The sequence below is a fragment of the Zingiber officinale genome, chromosome 2A, assembly GCF_018446385.1.
Source record: "Zingiber officinale cultivar Zhangliang chromosome 2A, Zo_v1.1, whole genome shotgun sequence".
Taxonomy (NCBI): Eukaryota; Viridiplantae; Streptophyta; class Magnoliopsida; order Zingiberales; family Zingiberaceae; genus Zingiber; species Zingiber officinale.
The window spans coordinates 5,141,297-5,161,617 of NC_055988.1; the positions used below are offsets into that span (position 1 = coordinate 5,141,297).

Genomic DNA, 20,321 nt, shown 5'->3' on the forward strand with positions numbered 1-20,321 from the left:
CAACTTTCATCAAGACGTTGACTTGGTTTATTTGTCAAGATGGTGTTGGTTCGGACCGGACCATGAATAAAGCTGAAACGGTTTGAATTAACATTAAAGTAATTTTAATTAAATTCAGAGAAATTTTAATCATTTTAAAATAATTTAAATCAAATGATTCATGATAATTAATGCTTTGAGAGTGCTCTTTTGGCAATATCAATCGGATTAACTCTAGTATTGAGTTTAATTTGATTATTTATGTGCTTTTAAACATCATCTACGACTTCAACTTTTATCTAACTAAACATGCCTTTTCCTTTTCATCAATTCAAATTATTTTCTCCTTTTATTATTTTTCTCATATGATTAAGTTTTTTTATTTCCCTCCAATAATTCATCTAAATGTAATTTCCAACCAACACTGTGCAAGCCACTCACGTGCCGACACATCCATCTCGTCGGTGCTTTATCCACGTAGACGCCGCGTGTCTTTTTCCTCGTGCTCGGCAAGGAAAATGACGGCCTTTTTGTCGTCTGCCCCCGCCCAACCACCGCATCTCCCACTGGCTCTGACCCCTTAAGTCTTTTCCAGTCAAAAACCAGGTAGCGCAGTGGGTATAGTAATCAAGCATCAAAATTAAATCACAGAAGATAACTTGCTGTCGCTACTTTTTAACCTTACTCGACTTCATTGCCTACGAGGAAATCCATGGGTCCCGCACTGCCCGGCCTCTTACGCGTCAAGCAGGTACAAAAGATGAGCGAGCAAATCGGGCGCCGTTTGGAAGGCTTATCTCGACGTCTGCATACGTGGCGTCGATGGCTAAGTACTCGCATCTTATGACCAATAAAAGAAGTCCACGTTGCTAAGTAACACGGTATTCGGAATCATGGAGGTGACACGAGGAGAGGGTTGCGTCGGTGATAGAGGCCCCACTCCGCCGCACTCAAAACTCAAAACAAAGGGGAGCAGCTCGAGATCGAGTCAGAGAGAGAGAGAGAGATGGGCGGTAGTGAGAAGGCGGCGACGCGAAGGGACCGATGGGGGTACCCAGTGAGGACGGCCTCCGGCGCCTGCATCGACGCCATCGACGCCTACTACGAGCAGGTCCTCGCTTACGGCCGCGACCGGGCTGTCATCCTCCGCGCGGCAACCCACGATCGCTCGTGCACCCTAGCTAACGCCCTCGCGGCACACTTCGTGGCGACCAAGAAGCCCCAGGAGGCCTCCCGTCTACTGCATGCCGCCAACGCTTCTTTGGTTCGATCGTATTATTGGAATTTTCTTACTGGATTTATTCGCCTGCTTTTGTCAAAAGAGAAATGTTCGGTTTTAGGGCAATGCTACACCGTACGAGAGAGCAGTGGTCGCAGCGATCTCATGTTTGGTGGGCGATAAAAAAGACGAGGACTTGGCGCTTAATCGGCACATCGAGGTTCGTGGTATAGAGTCCTTCTGTCTGTGTCGATTTCTCACTGTTGTGGTGGTTCATTGTTTTTTATCGTGGGGAATTTTATTGCTTTTCGACGACGATGGGAAAATGGTGTTTTGTTTTTCTGGTACCTCCTCATTTTTTGTTTGGTGGCAATCGCTTTATATATTGGAGATGCTACCCTGTAGGGTTTTTGAGACTTTGGATTTGTGGGATAAAACAATCATCTCCATTATAAAAAAAAAGTTCTTTGTAGTAACTGCATAGAATTGTTTTCTATTTGCAATTTGTTTAGACAGTTTAATAGAGGTATGATCTGATGAAATATGGCCCAAAGCTGAATTTTGACTACCATGATATTCTCCAACTGAATTTTATCTACTTGATACTTTCAATGGTGGTCTATTCATATGTGGAATCAATTTGCAAAATTGACTGGGAGTACTTCTATCAAAAGAATGCTCAAACAAATTTCAATGAGGACCACTTAGAGACTGCCATAGAATCTCTGCTTTTTCCCCCTATGAGTTGTTATGATTTTCGTGTTTGGTCTTCCTTTCATTTACTTGTGATGTCTTTCTTATTACTGAAGAATGAAATGAGTGCATAGCAATTTTTGTCTGAATCACTAGATTTTTTATTTGCTATAATGGCTTCTTATGCTTTTTTGCTTTAGCTTACCTTATGAGCGGCATTTATCTATTAATGGATATGTTATGGACACAAATTTTAGAATGGTAATTATTTGATAATAAATCCACTTATTAATGTTTTTGTTGTTAATTATTTTTTCAGCTATTGAAGGAGTTTCCTAAGGATATGTTGTCACTCAAGAGAGCACAGATCTTATGTTTCTACTTGGGTCGGCCTGTTGTGTCTCTTAACATAGTTCAACAGGTTATTTTCTTGTATGATGAATCTAGAATTTGTATTATTAGTCGGCAATTCTGCTTGTCAACTAGTGTTTTCTTTTTGATATACTTTGGTTTATTGTGGTGGAAGTTCTCCTTGCTTAGTAATGAACAGATAGTTATATTTAGCAGGTGCTTGTACACAATGAAGGCCTTAGCTATATCTACGGTATGCTTTCTTTTCCATTGTTGGAGCTTGGGAGAATGACTGAAGCTGAGGAAGCTGCAAGAAAAGGATTGAGTATCAACAGTTGTGATTTCTGGTCACAACATAATGTAAGATAATGCCACTCATCAATTAGCTGTTTTATTTCTTTGGTTTCCTGAATAAGTAGTTTTTTTTAGTGGTTTGGTCCTGACATGGGTTGTTGCCATGGCACAACGGTAAAGTTGTTGTCATGTGACCAAAAGGTCACGGGTTCGAATCTTGGAAACTGTCTCTTGCAAAAAGCAGGGTAAGGCTGCGTACAATGAATCCTTCCCCGGGACCCCGCATGGCGGGAGCTTCGTGCACCGGGCTGTCCCATTTTTTTTGGTCCTCACATGAATTGGAGTCTAAAATGTTTGCAGTTGTATGAATCTAAAGAATAGAAAATACAAATCTGTATTTTTAATTATAGAGAATATATATTGTGTGACTACTAAAAAATTGTGACTTCTATGTTAGTGGAACTCTAATGGAGTAATAACTTGGAATACTGAATCTCTCTCTCTCTCTCTCTCACACACACACACAATCAGCATAATGGTTGTGAGGATGAATCAATTGAGTATAATACCTAAATAACTTGTAGGTAAACCTTCCAGTCTCAATATCTTTTTCTTAATTTGTTTTGCATAAAGTTTTCATTTACCTTTATTGTTTTCATCAAAGTGATGGGGATGAAATTTTGCATTTTATATTACACGTTCTTGATGCAAGTCTTCATCTAATGTATTTTTTATCCCCTCAAAGTTGTGCCATGTTCTTCAAAATGACTGTCGTTTCAAAGAAGCCACAAGTTTCATGGAAGCTTGTTCTTCCTCATGGGATTCCTGTTCATCTTTCATGTATGTAATTCTTGATTTTAATTCTATAGTTGTACATGCCTTTCTTGTACTGCTTGTGATTTTCTTGATTAAAATATGCCTTAGGTATACACACAACTGGTGGCATGTTGCTGTTTGTTATTTGGAAGGTGATTCTCCTTTAAATAGGGTTCTTGAAGTTTATGATGAAAATATTTGGAAGGGATTACTGAGAATTGATGCTGAGCCAGTAGAAGTATGCCCAATTGCCAATTGATATATTTCAGTCTTGCATATTTACAATACTGAATATTCTCGTTTGCATTCAGGTGTATATCAATGCTTTAGGGTTGCTGCTTAGAATCTACCTGCGCGGCCATACCCATGATATTATTGATAGGCTGAAGTTGCTGACAGCTGCTTTAAAGGATCAGGTCTGCCTTTTGTTCAAGAATATTAAATTTTGAAGGGAAAAGAGTATGCCTTTAATTTGTTATGTCCTAAAGATGGCTTGGAGTGCATTTAATTTTGTTAATGACAAAGTATATGCTGTTGCACTAGGAATGATCTAATATAGAGATGCAAAATTTTACTAAATCAAAGAATGGATAGATAAGAAATGCGAACATTAGAGAGAAAGTCAAAGTTGCATTTATTGAGGGAAAATTTTGAGAAACACATTTAAAATGGTATGGATGTGTATTTATGCAACTAATAAATGCCCCAGTTAAGTAATGTGAGATCATGATAAATATGCACATTAATCGTGGAAAAAGGTGATCAAAGAAGTTTGGTTAACAACGATTAAACAAGCTAAAATTCATTTAAATATAGATCAGGATATAATAGGGAATTGAGCCCAATGAGGTAGGAAAATCCATATAGCTAACCTCACTTAATAAGATAAATGTTGTTTCCACTAGATCAACCTTTTTGAAACATTCAATTCCCATTCTAGTGAATTCTTTCCCCTTTGTTTTTTATTTCACTAATCTAATTCTGTACTACTTTTGTAGTGTTTTTTGGCTGCAATATCAATTGGATAATCAGCAGATTTTTCATGCATTTATTTCTTGCAGTCCATATGGCATGTTGAATGGTTGCTAGATATACTGGCATTGTGGGCTTTGGCTTGCACAAAAGAGACAAACAGAGCAGAGGATTTACTTCACTCAATTAAATCGAGGTGTGAACTAGTCATTTTATATCATAGAGGAAGAAATGATAATATTTGTTGTTACTTTGACAATGGCCTACTTTCCTTAGATTTTCTACATGGAGCAGTCAGAAGCAAAAGTCAATGCAAGCTGCAGTACAGGTTTGCAATGTTTATTTGATTTCCATCATGTTGGTATCTATTTGTCAAATCTCTAGGCATTTCCTAGATGCTAGAGGAAAACTATGGCCTCTACTTGATGGATTATATTAAGACAAAATTCTCAAATTGCGCATTAGGTGCATCTAGTTTTGTTATCACCCAATGTGTGCGCCTCCCAAAAGTAAACAACCTAAAATAATCTCTCTCATTTCATTGGTTATCTCAACATATGTTAAGTAGAGTCTAGTCAATTAATGAATTATTCAGTGACTACTAGATTGACACTAGTTTTTATAAGCTAAAATAATGATTTTCACCTACATGGACCTACACATATTCACATTAAAAAATGGTGACATGAATGTCTTTGTGGGAGTCCGAGAAGTGCACTGGGGCCTTAGATTTACATTTCTACATGTGGAGGTTTATCAAAGTGAATCTCAATGGATCCACATTGCTCAAAATCAAAGTTTGAGGGCATGTATGTGTTCATGGGACCTCAAAGAGCACATTGATGATTGCACATTTGCATTTTGACACCTAAATATCTATTTAGGTGAAATGGTTATTTTACTTTGGATCTTCAATTCTCAAAATGCAAATATGAAAGCGTGAATGGTTTCCTGAGACCTCCAGAAGCACATCAACATGTAGATGTTTATTAAGGTAATATGTTCATTTCACCTTAATAGACCTACATTGTTCAAAATATAAGTGTGATGGCATGTTTAAGTTCCTGGATCTCTAGGATCACATTGGTAGCCTCATATTTGCATTTTTTACTTACGGAGGTCTATCAAGGTGAAACAATAATTTTAACTCGAAACATTTCTCTTATATAAACTTACATCTGGAAGCTAGTGTGAGGGAATGTATGAATTTCTAGGATAGAGAAAGAGAAGATGAGAGCCGGAGGCACTGACTTTGAGACTTCATGTGTCATGATGAGAAGGATGGTGTGGCGGTGGGTGCATGAGGCGTGATTGGGCTATACAGATGGTCAAATCATGATATTGATGTGTGGAGCCTGTGGGAGAGTTGCCGCATGGGGTGTTGTGAGGAAGAAAGTTGATAGAGGAAGAAAAAGAAAAACAAGAGGTGACAAGCTTGCATGGAAGGAGATATTGCAAGGATGCTTGGCATGGAGAAAAAACTGTGGGACAACAGTGGCTTAGGGATGTGGTATTATTAACACACAACACAGATACCCCTATAGCATACAAAATTACATCATTTTCATGACAATCAGTATAGTCCAATTCTATCACAGATTTCTTGTTCAAAATACTAAAACTGCTAGTTGTAAATCACCTTGGATTCATACTGAGTGCTTCCTTTGAGTACACTATGTTTCTACATGTGACGATAGTTTGCACTTTCATTTGAATACGACCATCTAACTGCAAGGTTGATTCAGCTTGCAGAAGCTATTTATGAATATGGAAGGAGTAACTTCTTTAAAGTCTTTGATTTGCTTGGTCCAAATTTTGATGCCATTAACTTCAAAGTAAGGCACTCTTGACGACATAGCTTCTTTTGTCATCTTCCTTTATGATTGTTAAACCAATTTTTCATTTAAATTATTTCATAGATGATCGGAGCATCTGATGAACAGCTTGATGTCTTCAATGAAGTTTGGTACATAGTCTTGCTGAATAGCGGACAAGTTCCCAAAGGTATCAAGTCATTTCGAGTTCTTTTATATTGTCTATAAGTTCTAAAGCTTGCACTGTTTACAGCTATTGAAGCCCTGAAAAAGCAAGTTAGCAAAAGGCCAGGAGCACCTTTTCTTTGGCGGTTGCTGGTATGTTCTATTAATGAAGGTGTCTCTCCTTTTTGAGAAATATGCAGTCTTCAATCATACAACTGTTGAAAATTTTGGTTGCCAGTTGATCAGAATTATGGTTTATTGACTCGTAGCAATTAATGATCTAGGATAATATGAGATCATTTGTTTCTTTTACCACTTTGCATTGCTGAGGAAGATATCCCAGTCCACCTGACTTGGAAATAAGATTGTCTCAATCTTATTAGCAGCATGTGAACGAACGATACATGAAGTGCATCAACATAGCAGTATGTGCACCACATAAGCTTCGTTTACATGTGCATTTGCACAGTGTGCAATGCATCGCACTGCCTCATGTGCTTTGCATACAATATCAAATCGTCATCCTCTTTGCACATGACTAGAGCAAGCTTTTCATATTTGATGTCTCTACTAAATTCAAATTTCCCACATATTCACTTTTATATATGTAGGAACATCTGAATGTCATATGTCTCTCCAAATTTGAAGGCCTCCATGCCCTTCTAGAGCTCTCATGTTCTCCCTTTTTCATATTTTGAAAACACTTCCAACGAACTTGCTCAAAATGTATATGATAGAGACTCATTTCTCATGTTTTTCTTTTTCCTGCCTTGCGCCCGAGAAAAAACAACACTGGTTACTACCACCGCTACTTATTCGATGAAATGCAAATAGAGCATCAGAGTGTGTATTATCTTTCAGATGAATGAATGCTACATGTTTCTAAGTTAGCTTTGCCCTTCATAGAACACCTTAATATGCACTTCATGTGTGTTTTATCCAGGAGAAGGCATATTCTATCGAAGGAATGCCCGATCAGTTTCTCGCGGCCGAAAAGGCCAAGACTTTGGGAGCTGCCTATTTCAGGTAAGTCGCGAATTGTAAGACTATGACAATAATGATGCCCAAGTATGTTGTAAATCTCAGAGAAGGGCCAAATGTAACTGTTATTCCTTCATACAAATACAAAGACTTCTACTACTTTGTTCTTGCTAAAAGATATCGAGTTAGAAGATTGGTGATGTTCATGTGAGGACAGCCACTTTCCTGTGATAATATCGAGCAGGAATCAAAGAAGCCAAAGAAAAAATTTCCAGGAAAAAAATAAATCAAAATCTTCTTGTTATTGATTTAATAAATAGGAGATACATTGCACTTCATGCGTTTAGATAGAAGAGCATGGCGTGCAATTAGTAAAATGCATGCCATTAATTAGTATTTACTTTTTTTTAAAAAAAATAATTATTTTATAAATTTGTTTTTTTTTTATGAAAACAACTTTTATCAATCCCCTTGCTATTAATTCTTTTAGTAAATACGAGATTAGTCCCAAGAGCGTAGCATAATTAGGGGTGCACGGTCTTGTGGCCGAGAGATTTGTCTTTGTCATACGTTTTCAACTGTGTACTCGTATTTATCTCTTTTTATATTCGTAGATCGATTCTAAGAGGGTCGTTAATGTTACAGTTTCATATTTTTTTAGATTTATTATTCTAACAGACAAACATATCCGTCGTTGCCAATTTAGAAGTAATTAGAGGATAAATGGAGATAACAATATTTAATAATTACTTTTTATTTATATTTATTGATTACTTTAATCATGTTTGCAATTGATTAGCTTTTAATTTTTAATTTTAATTATTTATACATTATTAAATTCATTTGCAATTAATATATTCGAATAAGCGACTGAAAAATGAATAAAACCTTCCCTTTTACGATCTGAAAAAATTTTGAATTAAAAAAAATAGTTTAAAAAAAAAGAAGATAGTAATTAGTTTTTGTTTATATTGAAAGGTTAGTAATTCCTTGCTGCTCCCGCACGCACGCCCGCCCGCCCGCCCGCCGCCGACGATTGCCGCCGCCCATATCGCCGCCGATTGCCAGCGTCCTCCAGCAGCCCGCATCCCATCTCCGGTACTCCTCCTTTATCCTTCCTTCGTTGCCGCAGTGACGCCGTGCCCTTGTGCCGCCGTGTCTCGCGTGCCGGTCGGCGAGCGGGCAAGGCTCGGTACTAGAAACCGTGCTTGAAACATTCATGATCAGAAACCTTTTCTACTTCGCCCTTTAAAATATGTCTTTGCTTAGGTATTGTTATATATGAGCACGATGGTGACATTCGCTATGTTTTTTGCTTCCTTAGGGTTTTTGGACGAAACAAGCAGGCTTAGCTCCTCTATCCGAATCATTTGGATCATTGGTTGAGTGGTGGATTTGATTCTGTGTCCTTTGCTGCATTATGATTCTTCATCTTGTGCCTACAGTCGCCCGTCCATTCTGCAACACATACCCCTTTCCTTCCAGTGCTGGGAGGAAAGCAACCTTACAGTTCTCTTTCCAATCCGGATTGAAGGAATCTTCTTCACGGTATCCATCAATTCAATCGATTCCTGATCACATATGTGAATCTTCTTTGGATAAGTAAGTACAAAATTTATATTCTTTAGTTTATTTCAATTAATCAGTAAACGTAGATAAATTATCTTGCTTGATGATGTTCTTCCTGTTTCATTAACTCTGATTTAGTGTTTGATAAAACATTGGGTTTTTTGGTTTTTGCAGGCATGATGAGATCACCATCCGTGGGGTATCAGATACAATTGTTGGTGTATTGGGTGGTGGCCAACTAGGTAGAATGCTATGCCAAGCAGCAAGCCAAATGGCTGTTAAAGTAGTGACTTTGGATCCCCTTGAATCCTGTCCTGCGAGTAGCATAGCTTATGAACATGTAGTGGGGAAATTTGATGATGGTGAGACTGTTTGTGAATTTGCAAAAAGGTTGGTTGGTATTATTTTTCATATCTGAGTCTTTGTGTCTAATAAAATATTTCTTTCTTAATTTAATGATAAACATTTTAAAATTGTTTTTGGTTGGAAATTAGGTGTGGGGTGTTGACGGTTGAGATTGAACATGTTGATGCTGTTACTCTTGAGAAACTTGAATTGCAAGGAGTAGACTGCCAGCCTAAAGCCTCTACAATAAGGATTATACAAGTAAGTCCTAAAAAATTCTTTGCTGCCATATTTTCGATGGTCTTACAGTTTTCATAAAATAAAAAATTGAGGTTCAGGTAAATGCTTTTGCTGGATGTTGGTCTTCTTTCCTGAGCCCATCTAATTACATCTGGTGTTTACGAAAACATTAGAGTAGTTTTTCTTTGGTCAGGCTTCATATATATTATCCAAGTAAGAGGGACAGAGAAATACTGTGTCTGAACAACATATTGATCATGTTTTATCATGGTATCTTATTCAAATGATTCTTTTACCTCAAGAAGTATCAAAACCCAAGTCAGTATAAGTCTTGTTTAAATCAGATTTAAGACGTGATGTTTTCATTTACCACAATGGTTAATGGATAAAGTTTTTGAGACTTTATAATTACTGAATTGTTCATAGTATTGATCTTAATTAACTAGTATAATTTTCCAAAAGTGGGTTTTGAGATTTTCATATACTAAACTCAAGTATTGTGGTTTTATGTAGTTTAGTAGTTTGTGATTCAGCTGTAGAGTACATTTTTCTAGTAGGTGAAATTATAGAATGAAAGTACTGAGACTGTTAATATCTGGAAGTACCATGGATTTTGGGGATATCATGCTTTTTAGGAGTCATCGTTCCAAGATGTGTAATTTATTTTTATCTTGGTGAGAGGATATATTTTCAAGTTCTTCTATTGTTGTTTAATTTGATATTTTGGTTTATTTTATCTGGTTAGTTTCCCATATCATCTCAATTAATTTGGTCAATCTTCCATGTGTTAAACTTCCAATCTGTTGAAAATCTACTCTTCTTAGTCTAAGTCTTTACTGGAATCTAAATGCAACTGTTGAAAATTTTGCCGCTTTATGGTTGTTCAGCATTCTCAACAACATCGATTGCTATCAAAACATTTCATCTGTTAACTTCTTTGTTACATTATCTCAGGACAAATATCTTCAGAAGGTTCATTTTTCTCAGTATGGGATCCCACTTCCTGATTTTTTGGAGGTTGGCTTACTCTTCTGTTGATTTTCTGGATACTTTTGAGGCTGAATTTTTAATCAATAAAATTATTCTTTGCAGATACATAACCTTGCTGATGTCGAGAAAGCCGGAGAGTTATTTGGTTATCCTTTAATGATTAAGAGCAAGAGGTTGGCCTATGATGGGCGTGGAAATGCTGTTGCTAACAGCAAAGAGGAAGTTCCTTCCCTTGTGACTGGCAAGATGGATTTCTGAATTCTATGCAACTATTTGATGGATTGGATTATTCTTAAATCTTAATGCCGAACAATTAATTCATGCTTTCTCACAGCATTGGGAGGATTTGAGCATGGCTTATATGTTGAAAGATGGACCCCATTTGTGAAGGTTAAACTTTACCATTTTGAAGTTATTAATCATTATTTAATTAAACGTATCTTCTGTATTTATATTGAATTGCTTTACTTTGTATGTTTCTATTGTCTTCTTTTGTTAAAGATTTATTAGGAAACTACGGACTGCTTCTCTATAATCTTAAGCTGGTAGGAAAGAATCTTTTTTATACTTATATTTTAGCTAAAAGATTTAATTGAGTAACTACCAACCATTTTTTCATAATCTTAAGCTGTTTGCTCTTTTGTTTGGTTAAAGATTTGATTGGATAACTAGGAACCACTTATACATAAGCTTAGGCTGGTAGGAAAGACTGAACTTGTGGATTTAGAGCTAATATGCTGTCTTAATTAAGTTGGACCAACTTTGAACTGATTGACCAATAGCACATAGTGCAAGACAGACACATGAGTTTGCACAAACTTGTGCAAGATGGATGATGAGAAAACATAATAAAGAAAAATGATAGTAGGGGGAGCTATGATTTGGACTTATGACTATACTTTGATTACGCATCACAATTTGATTGCAACTACTTATCCAAATGCTTAAGACAGTAGGCACTTAGGAGCCAGCTTTCCGACTTATATTTAGCACTTTTGGATTTGCTTCTAATATCATTTGTTTCTAGAGAAAATCATCATATTTTGACGTCTCTTGTGGTTGTTCATGCCTTTGTAGGTGTTTGCCTGACATTTGTGATCTTATCTTATATTGTAACCTATTTTCCTTTTAAAATTTTGCCTGTATTTCTTTATTCAGGAGTTTTGAGTTTCTAAATTTCTGTTAGATTAAAATTAGTTGTTGTTATTAGCCTGATTTGTAACTATGTCTGAATACTTTATTTGATCCAGGAACTTTCTGTCATTGTAGCCCGGGCTAGAGACCACTCAATCCGATGTTTTCCTGTGGTTGAGACTATTCACAGGTAAGAATAACTAGTTACAATTATCGTTTACTTTAGTTGCATGGAGGATCTTAGTCTTTAAGGCTTGAACTTTCTTCTGCTCTAAGATCTACTCTATCTTTTCTATTTGAAGGGACAACATCTGTCACATTGTTGAATCTCCTGCTGATGTGCCCGACAAGATAAAGAAACTTGCAGTTGAAATTGCTCAAAAAGCTATCGGATCGCTAGAAGGGGCAGGTGTATTTGCGGTAGAACTATTTTTGACAAAAGACAAACAGGTTAAGTTTGCCAATAGCTTTTTTGCTTAGACAACAGTTTGGATGCTTTTACATCATGATCTAGTGTTAAATAAAATTTGTCCATTTGAATATTGGATTATAATTCTAGTTAACTAGTCTATCATTCATCATTTGGTTAATTTCTGGTCATGTTATTCAAGCCTTTTTCCTTTGAATAGGTTTTACTGAATGAAGTAGCTCCTAGACCCCATAATAGTGGACATCACACAATTGAGTCATGCTATACTTCACAATATGAACAGCATCTGCGGGCTATTCTTGGTCTTCCTCTAGGTGATCCATCAATGAAAACCCCAGCGGCAATAATGTACAACATTCTAGGTGAAGATGAGGTAATTATCTTGCAGAAATGTTTGTTTGTGGTTGTGTTACTCTTTCTGACCAATTTATTATTTGCATGAATTAGTTCCTTCCTCACACTTGTTTCAATTCCTTTTAGCTAGTTTTTTTTTTAAAATAAAAATTGATGGAAACTACATATTGCTAGGGAAATTCAGGATTTTACTTAGCTCACCAGCTGATTGCAAAGGCACTAAACTTACCTGGCGTTAGTGTCCACTGGTATGACAAACCAGGTATGTTTGTCTTGTGTTGAGCGCAACCTTCTATTTCTAGTCACTTGTTTCATGTATAAATTCTACTGTCAGAAATCCGAAAGCAACGAAAGATGGGTCATATCACAATCGTAGGCCCTTCCAAGAGCAGTGTCAAAGCACGACTTGATTCCCTTCTTGAAAGAGAGACATCAGGAAGTCATGATTTTGGTCAGTAGGTCTCTTTCGTTTAATTTGATGAGAGGTTTCTTCTCTTGATAATGTTTCTAGTTCCTTTGCATTTTTTATTCTAAATTTTTAAATGTTGTTTGATGGTTAACTAACAAAACATACATAAATTTTCACATCTTTCTCTTCAACTAATTTTTTTTGTAATTCTGCTCTTGTTTTGATCATTTACACATGCAATTTTCATTTTTTTTTATCTGTTTTTCCCTCTGTTTTGCTTATTAATACCTCGGGTAGCATCCATAAATAATAAACTTGTTCTATATCTATCTTCACGTTTTCAAATCTTGATACAATAGTAGTTTTTATAAATTTAGATCATTTTGCAGAAATTATGTTTACTTTTATTCTATGCTGAGGAACTACTTATCAAAAGCACAAATTTGTTGCTGGTGCAAGATTGCTCAATTCTTAGAATAAATAACTTGAATTTGCATATGTCAATTACTATTGATGGAGATAAGAAATAAAACACCAGATATTATTTTTCTGTTCCAAATTTATCATTCATCAAAATTGTCAGCGACTTCTGATATTATTAGATATGTTTGTTGGGTACAGTAACTCCACGTGTCGGGATAATCATGGGTTCTGATTCTGATCTTCCTACGATGAAGGATGCTGCTGTGGTGTTGAAAAGTTTTGGAGTGCCATACGAGGTAAGTTCTAATGCCATTATATAGTTTTCATGGAAAGATTGCATTTCAAATGATTTTCAATATAACAATTTTACTTCAGGTAACAATTGTTTCCGCTCATCGCACGCCGGATAGGATGTTTACTTATGCATCATCTGCCAAAGAAAGAGGAATCCAGATCATAATAGCCGGCGCTGGTGGCGCAGCACATCTACCAGGTTGGTTGTGAATTTATTAGAAATTAAGTAACTTGATTCTATTCATTTTGAGATGATAGTGAAATTAATTCAGACATCAAATGTGTGCTGCAGGGATGGTTGCTTCGCTGACCTCGTTACCGGTCATTGGAGTCCCAATAAAAACATCATCACTGGATGGAATTGATTCCTTATTATCCATTGTCCAAGTATATTCCCTGTAGTTTGAACTTTTTTCTTGGAATTTATTTCATGTTTAATTATCATGTGCTTAAAATTAGATTACTGATTTCATTTTTACAATTGTTGTCAAGATGCCGAAGGGAATTCCGGTTGCAACTGTTGCTATTGGAAATGCAGCAAATGCAGCATTGCTAGCAGTCAGGATTCTTGCTGCCAGTGATTCCAATTTGTCAGACAGGTTTGTTATTTTGATTTCGATCGGATTGGTATATTTGTGATTTTTTTTTTTCTTTCTTTTGCCTCTGTTCTCAATTCTCATTCCATGAATTTCATGAGTTCTTTAGGATCATCAACTACCAAAATGAGTTGAGGGACGCTGTTTTAGCAAAAGCAACAAAACTTGAAGCAGAAGGTTGGGAGAGATACCTAAATGAATCATCCTCGTCCTTCTGAATGGTTAGTTCGGCTAATCATTTATTTTCTGCTTTAATGTTATGAGCTTATTGAGGATTTTGAGTTAAAGAGATTGTGTTAGAATAATTATCATTAAGCATCCATTAAAATTGTCCCTCTGCCACAATCATTCAATATATATTTGGGATTTTCATTAGGGTTGTAAACTGAGTCAAGTTGAGCCAAATTTTATATTGTTCAAGTTTGATAAATTAACTGAGTCAAGCCAAGCCAAATTTAAAATTAATCAAGCTATTCAAACCACGACTTAGTTTCTTTTTTTTATAATTTCTATTTTATGAGTTTGGTTCAAATTCAATTCATTTTAATTCGAGTTTATTTGATTTTTTATATTTTTTAATTTATTTTATTAGTTATTGAATTTGATATCATAAGTTTGCATATTCTTTTGTTTTAATCTATTTACAAGTTTTATTATTATTTGTGGACTTTGTTGTCATTTTTATTTATGAATATTAATAAGTTGAATATATATTTAAAATTATTAATTTTATTTAATGAGTTATTTAAATTTATGTAATTGTCTTATATATATTGAATAAATATAAATAAATTTTTATCCAGCAAGTTAATTCGATCGTTTAATTGAATAAATAATTTTAAAATTGAAATTAAACTAAATTAATTATTTTTAAAAAATAAATAAATTTATGAATAAATCAAACTGAATTTTAAAAATAAGTTTATTTAGTTTAACTAAATTTTTAACCCCTAATTAATTCATGTGGTAAAAAAGTGAAATCGCTCGCCCCTGACCCAAGGTCATCACGAGGGAAGTAAATCATAACATCTTGAGTGAGCATGTGGCACAGAGACCAGAGATTTATGTCCTGACTACCCTGAGTTTTGATTTCATGATCTCATGTGGTAAGTATCACATCACATACTAATTTGGATGGCATGTGGGGTCACCCCTATTTAATTCATGATGCATGAGAAGTAGAGAACGCGAGATAAAAGATTTGCTTACCTCAGTCCTTTTCTACATTAATCAATGATTTGAAAAAAATCTAAGAGATCTAACAAAGCGAAATCAAAGGCACAATGCCGGTCCATTTAAGCTACTCCACCAAGAAGGAACCAAGAAGCCATCCCAAGTTCAAACAGAGGGATATTACCACGGTATTTGGCCATTTAGCTTTTAACTAGTAGCTAATGCGCCATGATTGACTTGTTCTTCTCTTCCAAGCAAAAGTGGAACAGTCAACTCAACCATGAAGCCTTCCAGAAAGGTGGGCTCATTCTGACTTTGACAACTCAAAGCAGCAGCAGCAGATGACCGCAATGGATTCGCATCCCTTTCAGTCTGGCGGATTGATTCATTGCATTAGGAGAGAATAAAGCCTCTCATATGAAAGAAATTTCAGATTCTGACTTTGAATTGTGTGTGTATATATACACGAATTGCAATTTTTTACAACATTTGAAAAAATGGTTTCAAATTTTGTGGCATCTCCAATTACTTACAATTTTCCCTTTCTCCTAAGCGGACACAGATAGGCTGCTTAACTCTGTTAGGCTGAGTGTTTTTTCCTTTCTCCAGTTCAGTGCAGTTGAAATGCCTCCTTAGGCCTGCCCAGAAGATTGAGCACAGTCCCTGCTATGTGCTTGGAAGTAAGACCGGCCGATTCGAATTGGTCCTGAGGTGATCCATGGTTGATGTAGCGGTCAGGCAGAACCATCGACCTCAGCTGCATACAAAACAACCCGAAATGAGATCGACTGTTTGAATGGTGTTTTACATCATTGTCGAATTTGTCAAAAGGAATGTACCTTGACGCGTCCGTCCAGGAATCCCTTCCGGCTCAAGAATTGCATGACATGTGATCCGAAACCTCCAATCGAGCCCTCCTCGACAGTGATCAGGATCTCATGCTCGTTTGCTAGCCGTCTTACTAGATCCACGTCCAGAGGTTTACAGAACCGGGCATCAGCCACTGTGGCAGCGACTCCGTAAGCCCGGAGTGAGTCGGCAGCCTTTAAGCATGTCTGTACTATGGAACCATATCCGAGGATGGCGACTCCATTTCCTTCCATCAGAATCCTACCCTTCCCGATCTGTTGAAACAAACCGAAATGTATTAGCTTTACTCACGAACATCATAACACATTTTTTTCAGACATGAAAGCACACCTCTAGTGGGGTTCCTTTGTAGCCCTGCGGCAGGGGCACACCAACTCCGGCACCCCTAGGGAACCTGAAACAGCTCGGTCGATCATCAATTGCCACTGCTGTGGCTACCATATGCATTAGCTCAGCTTCATCGGACGGGGCCATCACGACCATGTTGGGTAAGCATGCCATGTAAGTAATGTCGAAAGCTCCACAATGAGTAGGTCCGTCGCCTCCGACTAGGCCAGCCCGATCCAGTGCGAACCGGACAGGAAGCTTCTGCAAGTCCACATCATGAACCACCTGAACAGATCATAGTTAACATATCCATCAGAATTTGATAGCAATTGTTAATGGTATGAACTGAAAAGTACTTTTTCACTGTGCCATTACCTGATCATATCCCCGTTGCAGAAACGATGAATATATGGCGCAGAAAGGCTTCAGGCCTTCGGCGGCCAAACCAGCTGCGAAGGTGACCGCATGCTGCTCGGCGATTCCCACATCGAAGCATTTATCTGGGAACTTATCTTCGAAATAATTAAGCCCGGTGCCAGTTCCCATGGCTGCGTGCACAGCCACAATCTTGTCATCAGCCTCAGCCTCTTTGATGAGTGACTGTGCAAAGCAGTCTGTGTATGAAAGGGTGGGGGATTTTGTCTTGAATTGCTTCCTAGTTTTTGGGTCGGATTTCACAACACCTACAGCATGGAATACATGTATCAGACCACCACATATAACGATTGGCAATGATCAGGTCTACGAGGAATCAGTGAATAATGCTAACCGTGGTTCTTATTGGCAACAGCCTGAGCAGGGGGATACCCCTTTCCTTTCTCTGTCACAATATGGATGAGAACAGGACCAGGAGCTGGCACTGACTTCACCTTCTCAAAGATGGTGATCAAATCTTCGACATTGTGACCGTCAACTGGTCCTATATAATATAGACCAATCTCCTCAAACAATGTAGAGCCAGAGGCACTGATCAATCCCCGGGCATATTCATCCACCTTTGCAGCAATCTCATGTGTTTGTCCACCAATTTGCTCTGTGAGACACTAAACAAACAAGTGTTTGAGAAAATCTTATACAAACATCTTTGATAAACAACCAGCAAATTATCACTGACAGCTCTAATTTACACATATGTAATCATGATATATCAATTGAGAAAGTGAAAAATACAAGAAGAGTAGTTGCAAAAGGTTGACATTAAAAATTTGGATCAAAAAGAAAAGTAGATCAAACCATTGCATGTTTAAGAAGTAGATCAAGAATAGGATATATTTGCCAAGGATAGACACACTACCTTAGCAGCTTCGCGGAGCATTCGCAACTTAGGGCTGGATTGAAGTGTGGTAAGGGCTTTACTGAGTGTTCCAACAGGAGCTTCAGGTGCATCAAGGGTTGCAGCTGGAAGTGAAACTTTCCTATTATCATTCAACACAACAATAAGGTTGGAATCCAAGTAGCCAGCATTGTTCATGGCCTCAAAGGCCTGGCCAGCAGTCACAGCACCATCCCCTATTACCGAAATAACATGATTCTTCTTGCCTAGCAAATCTCTTGCAACAGCCATTCCTGAAATAGAACAACAACAACAACAACAAAAAAGCTCAGAAACAAAGAACAGTTTCAATTTGAAAATCAGATGAGTAAGTTAGGTTTACCAAGGCCTGCTGAGATGCTTGTGGAGCAGTGACCAGCACCAAAGGCGTCGTAAACGCTCTCATCCCTCTTTGGGAATCCAGAAAGCCCCGAGGTCTGCCTGATGGTATGCATCCTCGACCTTCTTCCGGTCAATATCTTGTGAGGGAAGGCCTGGAACCATTCAATTTCGTTTCAGTGACCAATTTCACAACCTCGAAAAAACTATGAATCACTGACCTGATGTCCGACATCCCAAATGATCTTGTCTTCAGGAGCATCAAACACATGGTGAAGAGCCACAGCCAGCTCTACCGACCCCAAGCCGCCGCTCAACTGCTCTCCAGTTTTCGACATAGTGTACACGATTTCTGCTCTGAGCTCAGCCGACAACTGCCCCAAATCCTGCATTGAACACACCGCATCAGTCCCGATCTGCAGTTTCCTTGGACCTATTTCAGCGACGAACAGAGAGAAGGGGGAAAAAAAAATCACCTTTGTGGAGAGGTTCTTCATGTGAATAGGATAGTTGACGGTATCGAGAAGAGGGGTCGCCGGCTTCTCCCCCGAACAATTAATCCTCCACCCGCCCATTTCCTTACTGATCACCGTCTTCCCGTCGCCGCTCGCTCTCACAGAAAACTAAAAAATGGGGAGGATGAAAAAAAAAAAAAAATCAACACATCGGAATCCCTAGAAACAACGTCAAATCTCCGACTTCCGCCAGCCGTACCTGTCTCTTGCCGCACTGGTTCGCAGCTGAGCTCCAAGACTTGAGGAATGGAGCTTGGCAGGCCGCCATGGGAGAACTGGAAGCCTCCATCGAGAGAGATCGAGAGAGAGAGGGAGGAGGAGGAGGAGGGAGAGGAAGGTACGGGATTGGAGCAAGCAAGGCGACGCTGGGTTTAAATAGGCGTCGACGACGAAGAAATTGTTGACCTCGCTTCGCCCTGGCGAATTCCGCGTCTCTTCTATTATTTATTATTATTTAAATAATCGTGGTCAAATAATTCCATTTGCATCATTATTATTACTATTATTATTCAAAGGTGGGAACTGGGAAGAAATGCTGATGACATGGACAATTACGCGCCGGTCCATTTCATCCGCTCGGCCGATTAATTATTATTATTAATTGTATGTATTGGTATTATTAATTTGTGCATCCTGATTAATTAGAGTTAATGTGACCTTCATGTGAATTATTATAATTTAATTTGTTTAGTCATGATAATTCTTTTTTTAAAAAAAAACATCTTTCATTGTTAAAAAAGCATATCGTATTAAAATAAATAAATAAATAAATACACATCCTTTTACCACCGTCAATCGACCCGTGTGGGTCAGTCCGTGATAAGTTTGGATTGGCACACGGATTAAAGAAATACTGAAATAGTAGATCATGAACTTTGAATATTCGTCGAGGTCCCTTGGTGTTTCTCTCATGTTCATCATAGCTAAGAGCGGGGGCGGATTCAGCGGGCGAGGCGCGGCATCGGCAGTCGCCCCCCTTATCGGTGGTGGAATCCCTAGTATTATGATGTTTCACCGGTGAGATAAAGGATATCACTTCTTATCCCGTGTAAAAATCATCTCTTTATACTTGAATTTCTAAATCTGCCACTGACTACGAGTAGAATTACTACTTATTTACGGTGTATTAATGTAATTAGGATTATCAATTGATTTATAATTATCTTTATGATAAATTGTTTTTAACTTACTTTGACATATTTTACTGGATAATCGGGGTTAAATTCATTTTACTTGATGAATATTTTCTGTTCGTTCCATGAGAAAATCGTAAATCAATTCAAATTTGTTCGTGGTCTTTTTTATTTATTCTATTTTAAAAATAGACTCGTGGATTGACTCGTCTAATCTATAATTCATTTTGAATTAAGTTGAATTGAATATTTTCTAATCGATTAAAATGATGAGTCGATCCGTCTCACGTCATCGAATGATCGCTCCATCATGGATCGGCCCACCACACCATGGATCCATCCGTCCCTCTATTACTGACTCCACGGGTCATCCGAGATTGTAAGTGGTGACATGCTTATCACATAAATCGCGGGGTCGAACTATAAGGCCGTCGGAGTGTAAATCTCCGGACCTGTATAATTCATCCCACCACCACTTATCCTCTTGACTTCCATAATTTATTTCTCTCGTGATGATATAAAGTCGAGTGAACAAAAATATTGAGAGCGAACTATTTCACTTTTTGCCACATCCGTCTGATTGA

The 20,321-nt window shown here is 37.6% G+C and overlaps 3 protein-coding genes across 5 annotated transcripts; 2 read left to right on the forward strand and 1 right to left on the reverse strand.

Annotated features, from left to right (window-relative positions):
• Positions 1-927: 927 nt before the first annotated feature.
• Positions 928-7,490, forward strand: LOC122040601 (tetratricopeptide repeat protein 38-like). 3 transcript variants are annotated; one of them, XM_042599967.1, is made up of 13 exons: positions 929-1,243; positions 1,320-1,418; positions 2,211-2,312; positions 2,459-2,602; positions 3,282-3,376; positions 3,461-3,590; positions 3,664-3,768; positions 4,414-4,520; positions 4,601-4,652; positions 6,070-6,159; positions 6,244-6,328; positions 6,392-6,456; positions 7,247-7,490. In XM_042599967.1, the coding sequence occupies exons 1-13, from the start codon at positions 986-988 to the stop codon at positions 7,331-7,333; spliced, it is 1,419 nt and encodes a 472-aa protein (XP_042455901.1). In that variant the 5' UTR covers positions 929-985; the 3' UTR covers positions 7,334-7,490. The 3 variants fall into 3 exon arrangements, with proteins under 3 accessions (XP_042455899.1, XP_042455900.1, XP_042455901.1); XM_042599965.1 differs by having other exon boundaries at positions 928-1,243; positions 3,282-3,590; XM_042599966.1 differs by lacking the exon at positions 7,247-7,490 and adding an exon at positions 6,915-7,115 and having other exon boundaries at positions 928-1,243; positions 3,282-3,590.
• Positions 7,491-8,290: 800 nt separating this feature from the next.
• LOC122040602 (phosphoribosylaminoimidazole carboxylase, chloroplastic-like) lies at positions 8,291-14,443 on the forward strand. The gene is made up of 17 exons (XM_042599968.1): positions 8,291-8,382; positions 8,609-8,886; positions 9,028-9,243; positions 9,348-9,459; positions 10,393-10,455; positions 10,531-10,669; positions 10,763-10,818; positions 11,679-11,752; positions 11,865-12,012; positions 12,192-12,365; positions 12,521-12,608; positions 12,681-12,797; positions 13,377-13,474; positions 13,554-13,671; positions 13,765-13,859; positions 13,965-14,071; positions 14,178-14,443. Exons 2-17 carry the CDS (start codon positions 8,705-8,707, stop codon positions 14,284-14,286), a joined length of 1,896 nt encoding a protein of 631 aa, XP_042455902.1. The 5' UTR covers positions 8,291-8,382; positions 8,609-8,704; the 3' UTR covers positions 14,287-14,443.
• A 1,216-nt stretch (positions 14,444-15,659) lies between these two features.
• LOC122040603 (probable 1-deoxy-D-xylulose-5-phosphate synthase 2, chloroplastic) lies at positions 15,660-18,961 on the reverse strand. Its single transcript, XM_042599969.1, has 10 exons — positions 18,804-18,961; positions 18,566-18,712; positions 18,311-18,475; positions 18,094-18,244; positions 17,733-18,004; positions 17,208-17,481; positions 16,814-17,121; positions 16,442-16,723; positions 16,081-16,365; positions 15,660-15,998 (listed from the first exon to the last, which is right to left on the reverse strand). Exons 1-10 carry the CDS (start codon positions 18,891-18,893, stop codon positions 15,852-15,854), a joined length of 2,121 nt encoding a protein of 706 aa, XP_042455903.1. The 5' UTR covers positions 18,894-18,961; the 3' UTR covers positions 15,660-15,851.
• Between the last annotated feature and the right edge of the window lie 1,360 nt (positions 18,962-20,321).

What these genes read in the sequence shown, in the direction of transcription:
- LOC122040601 (XM_042599965.1), top strand. Translation starts at nt 986, where the DNA reads ATGGGCGGTAGTGAGAAGGCGGCGACGCGAAGGGACCGATGGGGGTAC. An exon ending in CGCTTAATCGGCACATCGAG is followed by an intron (nt 1,419 to 2,210) that starts GTTCGTGGTATA and finishes TTATTTTTTCAG; the next exon opens with CTATTGAAGGAGTTTCCTAA. An exon ending in CAGCTGCTTTAAAGGATCAG is followed by an intron (nt 3,769 to 4,413) that starts GTCTGCCTTTTG and finishes TATTTCTTGCAG; the next exon opens with TCCATATGGCATGTTGAATG.
- LOC122040602 (XM_042599968.1), top strand. Translation starts at nt 8,705, where the DNA reads ATGATTCTTCATCTTGTGCCTACAGTCGCCCGTCCATTCTGCAACACA. An exon ending in TGTGAATCTTCTTTGGATAA is followed by an intron (nt 8,887 to 9,027) that starts GTAAGTACAAAA and finishes TGGTTTTTGCAG; the next exon opens with GCATGATGAGATCACCATCC. An exon ending in CTACAATAAGGATTATACAA is followed by an intron (nt 9,460 to 10,392) that starts GTAAGTCCTAAA and finishes ACATTATCTCAG; the next exon opens with GACAAATATCTTCAGAAGGT.
- LOC122040603 (XM_042599969.1), bottom strand. Translation starts at nt 18,893, where the DNA reads ATGGAGGCTTCCAGTTCTCCCATGGCGGCCTGCCAAGCTCCATTCCTC. An exon ending in TTTGGGATGTCGGACATCAG is followed by an intron (nt 18,245 to 18,310) that starts GTCAGTGATTCA and finishes GAATGGTTCCAG; the next exon opens with GCCTTCCCTCACAAGATATT. An exon ending in AAGCATCTCAGCAGGCCTTG is followed by an intron (nt 18,005 to 18,093) that starts GTAAACCTAACT and finishes GTTCTATTTCAG; the next exon opens with GAATGGCTGTTGCAAGAGAT.